The sequence below is a fragment of the Myodes glareolus genome, chromosome 21 (assembly GCF_982192425.1).
Source record: "Myodes glareolus chromosome 21, mMyoGla1.1, whole genome shotgun sequence".
In the NCBI taxonomy this organism is placed as follows: domain Eukaryota; kingdom Metazoa; phylum Chordata; class Mammalia; order Rodentia; family Cricetidae; genus Myodes; species Myodes glareolus.
In genome coordinates, this window is record NC_142046.1 from 43,669,118 (window position 1) to 43,681,512 (window position 12,395).

The 12,395-nt window shown below is 49.6% G+C and overlaps 1 protein-coding gene across 1 annotated transcript; it reads left to right on the top strand.

The window, feature by feature from the left end:
* Tbr1 (T-box brain transcription factor 1) lies at window positions 1–10,154 on the top strand. Its single transcript, XM_087900006.1, has 6 exons — window positions 1–1,362; window positions 1,959–2,113; window positions 2,628–2,749; window positions 3,333–3,491; window positions 4,556–4,617; window positions 7,646–10,154. The coding sequence occupies exons 1-6, from the start codon at window positions 671–673 to the stop codon at window positions 8,502–8,504; spliced, it is 2,049 nt and encodes a 682-aa protein (XP_087756132.1). The 5' UTR covers window positions 1–670; the 3' UTR covers window positions 8,505–10,154.
* Window positions 10,155–12,395: the final 2,241 nt, after the last annotated feature.

Genomic DNA, 12,395 nt, shown 5'->3' on the forward strand with positions numbered 1-12,395 from the left:
GCTTCTGTGTATTAACTGGAAAAGACAGACTCTGGAAGTTTTACAGGGCGAGAAGAGGCCACCGGCTCGCGCTTTGTATACTTTGCACTTGAAATCGTTACATTCAACTGAATATTTGGCTCATTCAGATCCGAAAAGTCTCCTAGCATCATCGAATTCCCTCCTCCGCCCCTCCTCTCTATAGAGAGAAAGGGGGGTTAGGAAATGTTTAGTAAATTGCACATCTTTGAATCTTCCTAAAGCGGTGGTCACAAAGCTTAAAGGTGACATAACAGAGCTCACGTAAACCAACACACTTTCCCCACCCCACCCCCAAACCAACAATAAAATCATCCCCTTCAATTTGCCATGATCGTCGCGACCAGGAGCCAGGTGATTATCCTAATTAATGTCTATCTAATTAAATTACTGTCAGCAGCTAACCAATGGCAGGAGCCGTTTCATCGGCTGCATAAGCAGCAAGATCAAAAGTGAGCCTTTTCTGATTGCTGCATAGTGTCAATTGGCCAATCTCTTCTCCCAGGGAAAAAAAAAAGTAAATCAAACCTTAGAGAAGCATTTGCTGGTTGAAGTGCTTTCTGTCTAGTGAGGGGTCTGTGGATTCCTAGTTTATGATAAACAGGACTTTAAAACCCAGGGACGGGAGGGCGAGCGTTCAGGTTCTAGAGCTATGCAGCTGGAGCACTGCCTCTCTCCGTCTATCATGCTCTCCAAGAAATTTCTCAATGTGAGCAGCAGCTACCCACATTCGGGCGGATCTGAGCTTGTCTTGCACGATCATCCCATTATCTCGACCACTGACAACCTGGAGAGAAGTTCACCTTTGAAAAAAATTACCAGGGGGATGACGAATCAGTCAGATCCAGACAATTTTCCTGACTCCAAGGACTCACCAGGGGACGTCCAGAGAAGTAAACTCTCTCCTGTCTTGGACGGGGTCTCTGAGCTTCGTCACAGTTTCGATGGCTCTGCTGCAGATCGTTACCTCCTCTCTCAGTCCAGCCAGCCACAGTCTGCGGCCACTGCTCCCAGTGCCATGTTCCCGTATCCCGGCCAGCACGGACCGGCGCATCCCGCCTTCTCCATCGGCAGCCCTAGCCGCTACATGGCCCACCACCCGGTTATCACCAACGGAGCTTACAACAGCCTGCTGTCCAACTCCTCGCCGCAGGGCTACCCCACGGCCGGCTACCCCTACCCACAGCAGTACGGCCACTCCTACCAAGGAGCTCCGTTCTACCAATTCTCTTCCACCCAGCCCGGGTTGGTGCCGGGCAAGGCGCAGGTATACCTGTGCAACAGGCCACTTTGGCTGAAATTTCATCGGCATCAAACGGAGATGATCATCACTAAACAGGGAAGGTAATGCTACTTTTTTTTTTTTTTTTTTTTTTTTTTTTTTTGGCTGCCGTTGTTCCAGGCGTGACCCTGGGCGAGAGCACCCAAGTTGTGACCGCCGGGCAGCGACGATGTGGGGTCGGGGAGCGGAGTGGAAAGGCGATCGGGTGCGTCCTGGAGTTGGCTGGTTTTGAAAAAGGGGAAAATGGAAGGGATAAAAACCGCCGTGGTGATGTTGGTGGCGGGGAGTCTGCTGTACCAGTGCGGTCGGAGAGTCAGTCAGTGGACGGAGCAAGACGAAGAGCCGCGGCAGCAGCCAGTGTTAGAGCAGCTCATCAAGGCTGGCCTGTGCCGACAGGTGGAGAAGCAGGTCAACCCCGCTCTTCACCCTAGCACTGATACCTGCCGGCCCCCCACTGCAGAGCACACTGCTCCGTCCCCGGCTTCGGCCCTACGTCTTCCCCTCTCCCAGTACCCCTTTTCTAGAGCAGCAAATATTCGTTCAAACACACTACAAGGACAAGTTTTGCTTGGCTATCTGGCGCCCCGCTTCTTGCATTTAATCTCTAACATTTATTTTCTTTTTTTCCTTGTTTTCTCTCCCCTTTTAATTTAAACAGGCGCATGTTTCCCTTTTTGAGTTTTAACATTTCTGGTCTCGATCCCACCGCTCATTACAATATTTTTGTGGATGTGATTTTGGCGGATCCCAATCACTGGAGGTTTCAAGGAGGCAAATGGGTTCCTTGTGGCAAAGCGGACACCAATGTGCAAGGCAAGTCCTTCCAATTAACACGTTTTCTTGACACTTATTTAGGTGAGAATGATTAATTAAAGCCTTTTGTGGACTGGCTCGAGCGACTTTTAAAACGGTCGGCCAATGACTTCCTAAAGAAGGAGAGGGACGGGGACAGACTGAGCGGCAAGAAAGGGGAGGATTATGCAAAAGCTATTTTAATCATTCTCACTTAATGGGAAGAAATCGCGGCTTAAAAAAAAAGCCCAGCTAATGGTCCTCGCTGTGAAGGTGTGTGTGTGTGTGTGTGTGTGTGTGTGTGTGTGTGTGTGTGTGTGGTATGTGGTATAGAGTTGGGACTGGACAGTAAACCTATTTTAATAATATCCATTTAATAGAAGAAAGTATGCCTTCCCAAGAAACAGCTAATGGGCTTCTCTGTGTAGTAAGAGGTGTGTGTGTGTGTGTGTGTGTGTGTGTGTGTTTCATGTGCTAAGGACTTGGGACTGGGCAGTGTCCAGAACATATGTAAACAAACTATTTCTTTATCAAGGAAACCGGGTCTATATGCATCCGGATTCCCCCAACACTGGGGCTCACTGGATGCGGCAAGAAATCTCTTTTGGAAAACTAAAGCTGACCAACAACAAGGGAGCATCAAACAACAATGGGCAGGTCAGTCTCTCTCTCTCCCTTTCTCTCTCTCTCTCTCTCTCTCTCTCTCTCTCTCTCTCTCTCTCTCTCTCTCTCTCTCTCCCCACACACACACCCTTCTTTAGTTTCTATCAGCACGGAAAACTGGGTAGGATTTGTTTCCATCTGTGACGATTTCGAGAATAATTTCTTCCTCCCCAGATTATATTTAATTCATTAAGTTGCTGTCTTTACCTTCTACCTGACTTCATTCTGGAATTCACCTTTCCAAACACACATACTGATTGATTGATTCATTTTGGAAAATAAACGCAGGAGATTTGAGATTTGTAGGTTGTGAAAAATCTTTGTTCCTCTTCTAAGGAGGAATTGGGGAAAGGGACTGATGATTGGCAGACGGGCTTCGTTTTCCCAGTGCCCAGAGAGGATCCTGGATCCCAGAGATCCTGGTCAGTGTGTCCCAGCCACCCCGTCACCGGGAGAGTCCCACAGCCAGTCTGGTGCAGCGGCCTCCAGTTGGCTCAATCCGGCCCAGAGCGAGCCCCAGGGCTGGTGCGAACAGCCACGCATTTTAAAAGGCGCTCTCTTTTCTTTTCGCGGACAGATGGTGGTTTTACAGTCCTTGCACAAGTACCAACCCCGTCTGCACGTGGTAGAAGTGAACGAGGATGGCACAGAGGACACCAGCCAGCCTGGCCGCGTCCAGACGTTCACTTTCCCGGAGACTCAGTTCATCGCTGTCACCGCCTACCAGAACACGGATGTAAGGAGGCTCAGGGCTGGGCGCGGGCAAGTGGCACCCCCTTATCCCCTGGTCTTCCATTACCCTGCGCATACTAGCTTCGGCCACAAATGGCCCTACAGCAGGGCTTAGGATAGTGCTAGGCGCCTGCCAGGCCCTTCCCCATACACCTAGCCGGTGGGGAAGCTCTGCCTGTGTACTTCCAGCCCCGCTACGCCCCCCACCCCACCCCCAGTTGTGCAGTGGCCAAGATTTCTAGGACCGATCATTTCCGAGCTTTAGTTTGGTCCTTAAACTAGAACACGTCAAAATGTGTATTTTCTTCCTTGGGGAAATCTCGCTTTCAGGAAACAATTAGCAAGTTAGGAAATCTAAAATAAAATGTTTCTAAAATCTCATAGCTGGTGTCTAAAATGAACAGATATTACTGTTTTGAGAGTTCTGAGCAGGAAAGGGAGTACAGACACATTCGTAGTTATGCAATGTGAAAACTCCAATAAAATCAAGTTACGGGGACTAATGGAGTTGGGTAGCACTAGAACTTTTGCAGTTTTTGCATGTTTGCAAAAACTGAGGTGACTCTCTAGAACGATAGAAGTTTTGTGTTTGGTCATGCAAGTCAAAATATCAGAAATAGGAACGATTATTTCAAATCAGCCCAATTTTAAAATGCAGCTTACAGTTTTTTTTTTTCCATCGAGAATCAGAATTGGCCCATTTAAAAAAAATATATCTATGGTTAAACGCTTGAAAACAGTAAAGAGTTAAAAATATTAAGGATTTTTGTCTTGGTGCATCACACGTAGTCAGTATTTTGTAATGACTATTTGAATAAACGTATAGCACACAGGAGAACTAACTGAAATGCTATTGGGTCTTATTAATTTAAACCCAGTTCCACAACTTTCCCAATACTTATTGCTGTTCCTCTCCTGCTATGCTCTTAAAGTTTTGTTAGAGAACCTTTGCTGTTTGATGGCTCAGTAGGCCCAAGACCCTGTCAATGGCAGATGATATAGTCTCAAACACACAACTTTCCCATGCAGAAGGTGAGACCACAATCACCCTTTCTTCTCTTCCTCCAGATTACACAACTAAAAATAGATCACAACCCCTTTGCAAAAGGATTTCGAGATAATTATGACACGTAAGTAATTTTCCATGTTCCTTCGCAGATAGCTATTGAACTGGCCACTAGCTTAAGGGTCGTTGTTGTGTTTCAGGATTCTGAAAGTCAAATGTGTGAGAAAATTGGTTGGGATTTTCCCTCCCTTATCATGTTGGTGCTCTCTCTGGTAACCTTGTGGCCTGGTATTTGTGTGATTTCGGTTAGAAGGTTTTTCCCTACTTATCCTTAGCTTTCTTTCAAATTCCAAAGATGTTGGCCACCGCTGGGGTTGGCTGACTGGCTGAGGAAGCTGTCCTGGTTCTTCCCAGTGCTTGTTGTGTTTGTGGCTGCAGATGCTCAGTTCAGATCGTCTGGGTCTGAAATGGGGGGCTACTCTGCCTGAAAGTACATGTGGCCCTGGCAGTTGTTATAGTCTCCTTGGCATATGTGACTTTGAGTTCTCCATGTCCAAGTTTTGCGTGAGAGCCTCTCCTGTGCAGTTTCCTGTGGACCCAATGAAGACGTGCTCTCCCCAGGCGAATTGGTGAGCAGAGCCTGACTCAGTCCCTACAGGCTTTGGGCAGCACTGAGGTGTGGTTGCATCGTATTCGCAAGCTTCAGAAGAAATATGGCTCCTCTTACTTTTTGCATACATGGTTTTATTAAATGTGTTGGTTCCCTTTCTTTGCTCCCCCCCCCCCCCCCATCTCTAGGCCTTTCTCAGAGCAAGACTGTCGTTTGGGGCAGCAGTAGATACAAACTGAATTCTTTCTAGATTTGTTCTGGGATTCTCATGCAAGGACTATAGCCCCTAAGAGTTTTCAGATAGTGTTATATAGCAAAATGTAAAGTGCGATGGTGTGATTTGCCTACTTTTTTTCTGTCTATTAAAGATAAAGAGAAATATGCACTTTAATTTCCTGGCCTTGGGATAGAGATAAAGTGTTGGCTAGGTCTTTGACTAGGAACAGATTAAATGTGTGGAGGAAGAGACAAGGAGCTCCTGTACCCCAGTCTCCAGACACCATCTCCCCTCTCAATATTTTTTATCAGTGAGGGAGTAACTGGTGTCTACTGGCTCCAACTTTCTTACAGGTCCCCTAAAAGCAGTTCAAAGCAGTCCTCTTCAAAATCACAAATGTGATTCTCTAGAATAAAACTTTGCTGCTTCAGGTCTCAAAATATGAAAAAAGATGGACTCCAAACAGTGGAAAGAATGTGGCCCAAGAGACTAGGGATGTTGGAAGAGAGTTGTACAGATTTTGAGCTTTTAATTCTGCTAACATCTGTTCATAAGCATTTATTTTGCACAAATCAATTCAGTAATCCCAAGTGTTTTGAGAGCTGGATGGGCATCTAAACTGTATCTTTCTCAGACTGCTTTTTTTTTCTTTTAAAGAATATTGTGGTGGCAAACAGAGAAGATATTTGTACATTGCTAATTATGTTCCCTTTCTGCTTTCCTCCACTTAAAAAAATGAAGCAGGAATTAAATTTCAGGAGGGAATATTTTATTAATTAATTTATTTATTTGTAAGCAGAATGCCCCTGGGCAGCCATTGTAACTCTCATCTGCCCCTGTCCTCTGGCTGCCTTCTATTGGATAAGCCCCTCCCTTTCTTAAATCACCATAAGTTTGTTGTAAAGATTTGCCTATACAAAAGCAATCCCTGGTTTTAGGGGGATGAGAGGGAGTTGAGTAGTTTTAACACTCTCCTCTTTAAGCTTAGTAATCTGGGCCTGGTTTGATTAGAGGGCATGGGGGGGGGCATGAGAGTTCAAGGGGTCCTAGAAGATTGCTTAACTACACCCTGGGAAGTTGTCTCTCTTTAGGATTAAGATCTGACAATACCAAGGCACTACTTTAAAACAGTGTGTTGACTAAAGATGCAAACACTTGTGTATGAGCTAAATAAAAAGTGAGGTATGTTTGCATGTTTATGAGGGAACACAGCATTGACCAACTTCAATTCTAATGGGTTCACGTAGGCCTAGGGCCTAAAGTGAATATTTTATCTAAGGTAATTCCCCCCAAACATAATCTCTCTTGATTATTGGGAAGTTCTATAACTTTCCCTTGCCTCAGTTTCCTTATCAGGAAAGTGAAATAATAGTACCTAAGAGAATTGTTGTGTGCTTATGTAAACAGTTCCCATGTGTCCAACCCAGCACACCTAAGCTCTGTAAAGAAGGGTTAGTTATTAGTGGTGGGTTGCTTGGAGGAAGGTGTTAACTGTAAGTTCCCCCCAAAAGGGCCTTTTCCCTCCTCCTTTTCTTTTAGTAATGGATCAAAAGCTGGGTAGAGAAGACTAAAGTACACTTTTTCTTCTAAAGAATTTTACTGATTATTAAGTGTTGCTTCCAAGTAGTAATTTCTATTTTTTTTGCAGTGGTAGAGATGGGAATTAAAGGGCGTTCATGGTGGGGGGGGGCAGCAGACAAAACTACCTAGAGGATTCCAGCAGCAATCCTCTGGGACTCTGGCCGGTGAAAGTCAGCCTTTGATGTTATTACCTGGACAAGTCTGTCCCCACTCTCCCCTCGCGGTTTCCTCCCTGGGGATTTCTTAAACTACCTAGAAAAAGAAAAGGAATCCTCTCAACTACTCAATAAACATAGGAGGTCTTAAATGGGTGGAGAGAGTGGGCCACTTGTTTAGAAATTTCACTCGGAAATTCCCCAGAGAGGAAAGGCCCAACGGGCAAAGAGCAACTTGGTGCTTGGATAACTCTGCCATAATTTGAGTACAATTCTGGATCAGTGGATGGAGGCCCCATCTTGTTCCCCGTGGCGTGCATTTAGCGCACTTAGCGGTAACGGGAAGATGGAAGACCTCCACTCTTCACTGTGGGTCCGGCTCAGGGTCCTGCAGATAAACTGATCTCCCTCCAGTTTGGGCTAGGGAGGGTGCGGGTCTGTGATCTTCTGCTGATTGCACCCTGTATGGCAAACGCAACTTCCAGATGGACGGTGTGCGGGTGGGCAACACTAGAGGTGGCTTTCCCTCCAGGACCCTCCAGGGACCTCCGCGCCACCCCTCGGTTCTCTCTTTCTCCCTTCCCCTCAGGATCTACACGGGCTGCGACATGGACCGCCTGACCCCGTCGCCCAACGACTCTCCGCGCTCGCAGATCGTGCCCGGCGCCCGCTACGCCATGGCCGGCTCTTTCCTGCAGGACCAGTTCGTGAGCAACTACGCCAAGGCCCGCTTCCACCCGGGCGCCGGCGCGGGCCCCGGGCCGGGGACGGACCGCAGCGTGCCGCACACCAACGGGCTGCTGTCGCCGCAGCAGGCCGAGGACCCGGGCGCGCCGTCACCGCAGCGCTGGTTCGTGACGCCGGCCAACAACCGGCTGGACTTCGCGGCCTCGGCCTACGACACGGCCACGGACTTCGCGGGCAACGCGGCCACGCTGCTGTCGTACGCGGCCGCCGGGGTGAAGGCGCTGCCGCTGCAGGCCGCGGGCTGCACGGGCCGCCCGCTCGGCTACTACGCCGACCCCTCGGGCTGGGGCGCTCGCAGCCCCCCGCAGTACTGCGGCGCCAAGTCGGGCTCCGTGCTGCCCTGCTGGCCCAACAGCGCCGCGGCGGCCGCGCGCATGGCCGGCGCCAACCCCTACCTGGGCGAGGAGGCCGAGGGCCTGGCGGCCGAGCGCTCGCCCCTGGCGCCCGCCGCCGCCGACGACGCCAAGCCCAAGGACCTGTCCGACTCGAGCTGGATCGAGACGCCCTCGTCCATCAAGTCCATCGACTCGAGCGACTCGGGCATCTATGAGCAGGCCAAGCGGAGGCGGATCTCGCCCGCCGACACGCCGGTGTCCGAGAGCTCGTCCCCGCTCAAGAGCGAGGTGCTGGCCCAGCGGGACTGCGAGAAGAACTGCGCCAAGGACATAGGCGGCTACTACGGCTTCTACTCGCACAGCTAGGCCGCCCGGCCCGCGCTCGCCCGCGCCCTACCCGGCCCCTCTGCTCTGCCCCACGTCCTCCTCCCCAGGCCCGCTCTTGCGCATTCGCTCTTTCACTTGACCCTCGATGACCGTCTGCGGGGGATAAGTGCAGGTCTCCCATTATCATTTTTTTTAAAACTTTTTTTTTTTTCCTTTCTGCACAGCCGCCTCCGCAGTTAGCGCACCGACCTTGAACCTGGCTGTGAACCTTGTGGTTTTCCAACTTTTCTTCTGTGAAGTTATTATGATCCTTCCCGTCTTTCTTTTTCTTTTCTTTTTTCTCTCACCTTCTCCTTCTTTCTCTTGGAATGAAAACTCTTCAACTTTAGGAGACCTGGGCAGCCCTGTCAGACAGCAGCGATCCCGACCCGCCTTGTCTTGGCCTCCCTATAGGATGTTGACTCTAGAACCTGCACCCACCCAGCGCGTCCTTTCTTATACCCGAGTGGATGGATGGATGGATGGATGGTAGGGATGTTCATAATTTTAGTGGAACAAAGCCTGTGAAATGATTGTATATAGTGTTAATTTATTGTAACGAATGGCTAGTTTTTATTCTCATCGTCAAGGCACAAAACCAGTTCATGCTTAACTTTTTATTCCCCTCTTTTTTTTCTCCTCTCTTTCTTTCTTTCTCTCCCCACCCCCCCTTTGTTTTCTTGTGCGATATTAAAAATATTCTAAGAGGCTCTGGAAACATGAAACACTCTGTAGTGATGACTCTCTTTCACTTCTCAGTTCCTTACACGGTGTAACCACTATGTGCCCCAGGGCACAGGCCGTAGCTAAGGGGACGCCACAGGAACACCTGTAAAAGCTAGTTAGTCCTGTGTTCCTAGGCAAGTCCATGAAGTGGCATGAAGCCCGCAAAGCAGAGTTAACTGGAGTTGTCTGTCCCCCTCTTCCTTCTAAATGGAATAGCTCCACATCAGCAATATTATTTTGCCTTATTTGTTTTTCCCCAAAGTGCCAAATCCATTACTGGTCTGTGCAGGTGCCAAATATGCTGACAAACTGTTTCTGACTATCTTTTCAGTCCCCATGCCACCTTTATATGCTGTAAATCTTTGTAATGAATAATCTACTGATATAGATGACTGGATTGTTGGTAACTATAGTGTAGTCTAGTGAAGATGAATTGTGTGAGTTGTATATTTTACTGCATTTTAGTTTTGAAAACGATTCCCCCCCACCACTTAGAGACAGCTGAAATTTGACTTTCTTGGGAAAACAATAGCATTATTGCAAGTAAGACTGATTCCCCCCAAGTCTTGTTATATTTGATAAGGAGCATTAATCCCCCTGGAAATAGATTAGTAGGATTTCTAATGTTGTGTAGCAAACTTATACTTTTTTTGTACTTTAAAATCAATGTGAAATATGCATCATACACAATATTCAATCTAGATTCCAGCCCATGGGGGATTCTTCCTAATAGGAATTCAGGGTCTAAACGTGTGTATACTTCGGCTCTTCTGTAAATCAAATGTTGTGATTTTTATATTTGTTTTGTTTTGTCCGTGAATTGAATAATTTATACAAGTACACACTCCACTGAGAATCGTTTTGTTTTCTGCTCGTTTGTATCGTCTGTGTATAACAAGTAAAATAAACCTGGTAAAACGCTAACTGTGGTGTTTGAGAGCAGTTTACAATTTGCAAATAATCACTAGAGGTTATGACTTTGAAGGGTTAAGCAAGGCTAGCCCCTTCCCTCTGCTCTGGGAGTCTAATAGTAACCACTTCCTACATCCCCTTAGTTTTATTTCATAGCACCACTAAGGACTATTTTCTTCTTATTTACAATTAATTCCCTATGAGTGTAGTTCTCTTTACTGCTGTGTTTTTGTTTTTTGTTTTTTTTTCTAGGGAAATACATGCACCTTCTTTCACCCAGCTCTGATTCTCTCTGAAGTTGAAGCGACAGGAAAAGGAGTGTCTTTAGATGAGTTAAGAATCTCTTTAGATTTCACACAGCAATCTGCCAGGTATTAGGTGAGAGAGTAGGGTGCAATTTAAAGCAAGTCAAGCCAGACTGTTGACTGCAGGTGCTGAGGAAAGTGGTTTTACAAAGAGGCCTTGGAGATGCAGACACCCGAAGGGCCGATGTCTCTAGAGAGGGTGATTTCAGGTATTGTTCCTGGTGGGGTGGAGAAAGACCCGCAGGACCAACACGTGGAAGGGTGGTTTTTAAGGACTGAGTTAAAATTTGCTTTGGAGAAGGACTGGCAAGTGAGGGGTGATGCCCGGGGCGGCTGCTCTTTCTTCTGTAATGGAATCCTTGCCTCAGTTTTACCCAGGCCAGGTCTTCACCCTTGCGAACAAATGGCGGTGCGGAATCTCATGCTCAAGTTTGCAATTCTGTCTTTACCTCAGAGAGGCGACTTCTGGACTTTAGTCTCCAAAGAGAGGGTGACGCCGGGAAGGGGCAGGTACTGGTTCAACCTTCTACTTTAGTGTGAGCTGGCCTGGGGTGACAGAACTAAATTTACCAGCAACCTGAGTTTGCCCCGTGTCCCCTTTGTGGTGTGACAGCTGTAAAGAGGCTTCAGAATTCCAATTAAAATGAAAGGTCGAGGGAGAGATTGCAGTGATTTGCCTTCCCTGGATAATCCCGCCGCTAGACGGCGTTCCTTGGAGTCTTGTGTGTCACAGAGAAGAGAGAGAGAGAGAAAAAAAAAACCCGATGACTGATTTTCCTTTGTTTTTCCTTTCCCCTCTCCTCACCTACGAAGTAAAGACAACGACAAAAAGTACAAAACACGGTGTGTGTGTGTTGGGCAAGCCGTGGAGCAGTGCGTGCCCGGGACCATGCACCCACCCAGCCGGGGCTGCGCTCGGAGCCCGGCCGGGGCCCAGCAGCAGAAGCACGTGCAGCCCCGGGGCCGCGTGGAGGCCGCGCGCACGCTCGCGGGGGTCCCAGGGTTCCGGGGGCGCGTGGCCTCGGGCTGTCCGAGCGCGCTCGCCCCCGAGGCCCGCTCGCGGGAGCGCGCCGCCCGCCTCCCAGGTCCCCGGTCCCGGGGAGCCCGGGAGCGGTGTCAAGTGCGTCAGCGAAGCCCCTAGACTCCGAGGCGAGCTCTTTTCACAGGAACGAGGCGCCTCGTGCCGAAAGACGCGCGCTCGCTGCTCTTAGCAAAGCTTAAAAAACACCAGGGAGGTCGTTTGCCTCGCAGCTCCGCCATCTGCTGTGTGGACTGAGTCAGCGTGAGGTAAATTCGCAGCCACGCGCTCCCGCTCGGAGGCTGTGTGCGTTCTGCTCCTCTGACAGCACGAGCGCGCGCGGCGCCTCCTCGTGGGGAGGAGGCTGCGTGGCCGCGGGGCGGAGGAGTTGGGGCCCTGGGGCCCTCCAGGTTCACGCTCCGGGCCGCCCTCCGCGGGCACCCAGAGCGACGGCCCAGCCTCCCCGCGGACTCAGTCCTCTCGGTTTTCGAAGGCGCGCTTCCACAGAAAGGGAGGAAGGAAGGGGTGAGGGGAGCGCGCCACCCTTGGCGTCCTCCGCCCGCTTCCCGCCCTTGGCCACCCGCGTGCCATCTTGCTGGTCGGTCGGTCGGTCGGTCCCGCGCAGGCCGTCCATCCATCGAGTACTGCTGCAGGGCCCTGGAGGCCTAAGCCCACCTGGTGCTGCAGGCAGATGCCGTCCCGCGGCTGCCAGTGCGACGGGACCCGGGCTCTACCTCAATGGCTCGCGCTAAGCGAGAAGCCCAGGCCTCAGGTCTGAGTGAGGCCTGGTGTGAGCCCTCAGCCTGGGCCTCGACGTGCAGGGCGCAGGGCCAGGCCTTCGGGGTGTCAGCCTGCTGCAAAGCCAGGCCTCTGCACTCAATAGCCTTCAGGACCCCTCACGGGAGGGGGTTGTTTAGTTTGTTAGTTTTT

Bases quoted from the DNA above. Each gene is read 5' to 3' on its own strand.
- Tbr1 (XM_087900006.1), top strand. From the start codon at position 671: ATGCAGCTGGAGCACTGCCTCTCTCCGTCTATCATGCTCTCCAAGAAA. The intron at 1,363-1,958 runs GTAATGCTACTT...TAATTTAAACAG, and splicing joins ATCATCACTAAACAGGGAAG to GCGCATGTTTCCCTTTTTGA. The intron at 2,750-3,332 runs GTCAGTCTCTCT...TTTCGCGGACAG, and splicing joins CATCAAACAACAATGGGCAG to ATGGTGGTTTTACAGTCCTT.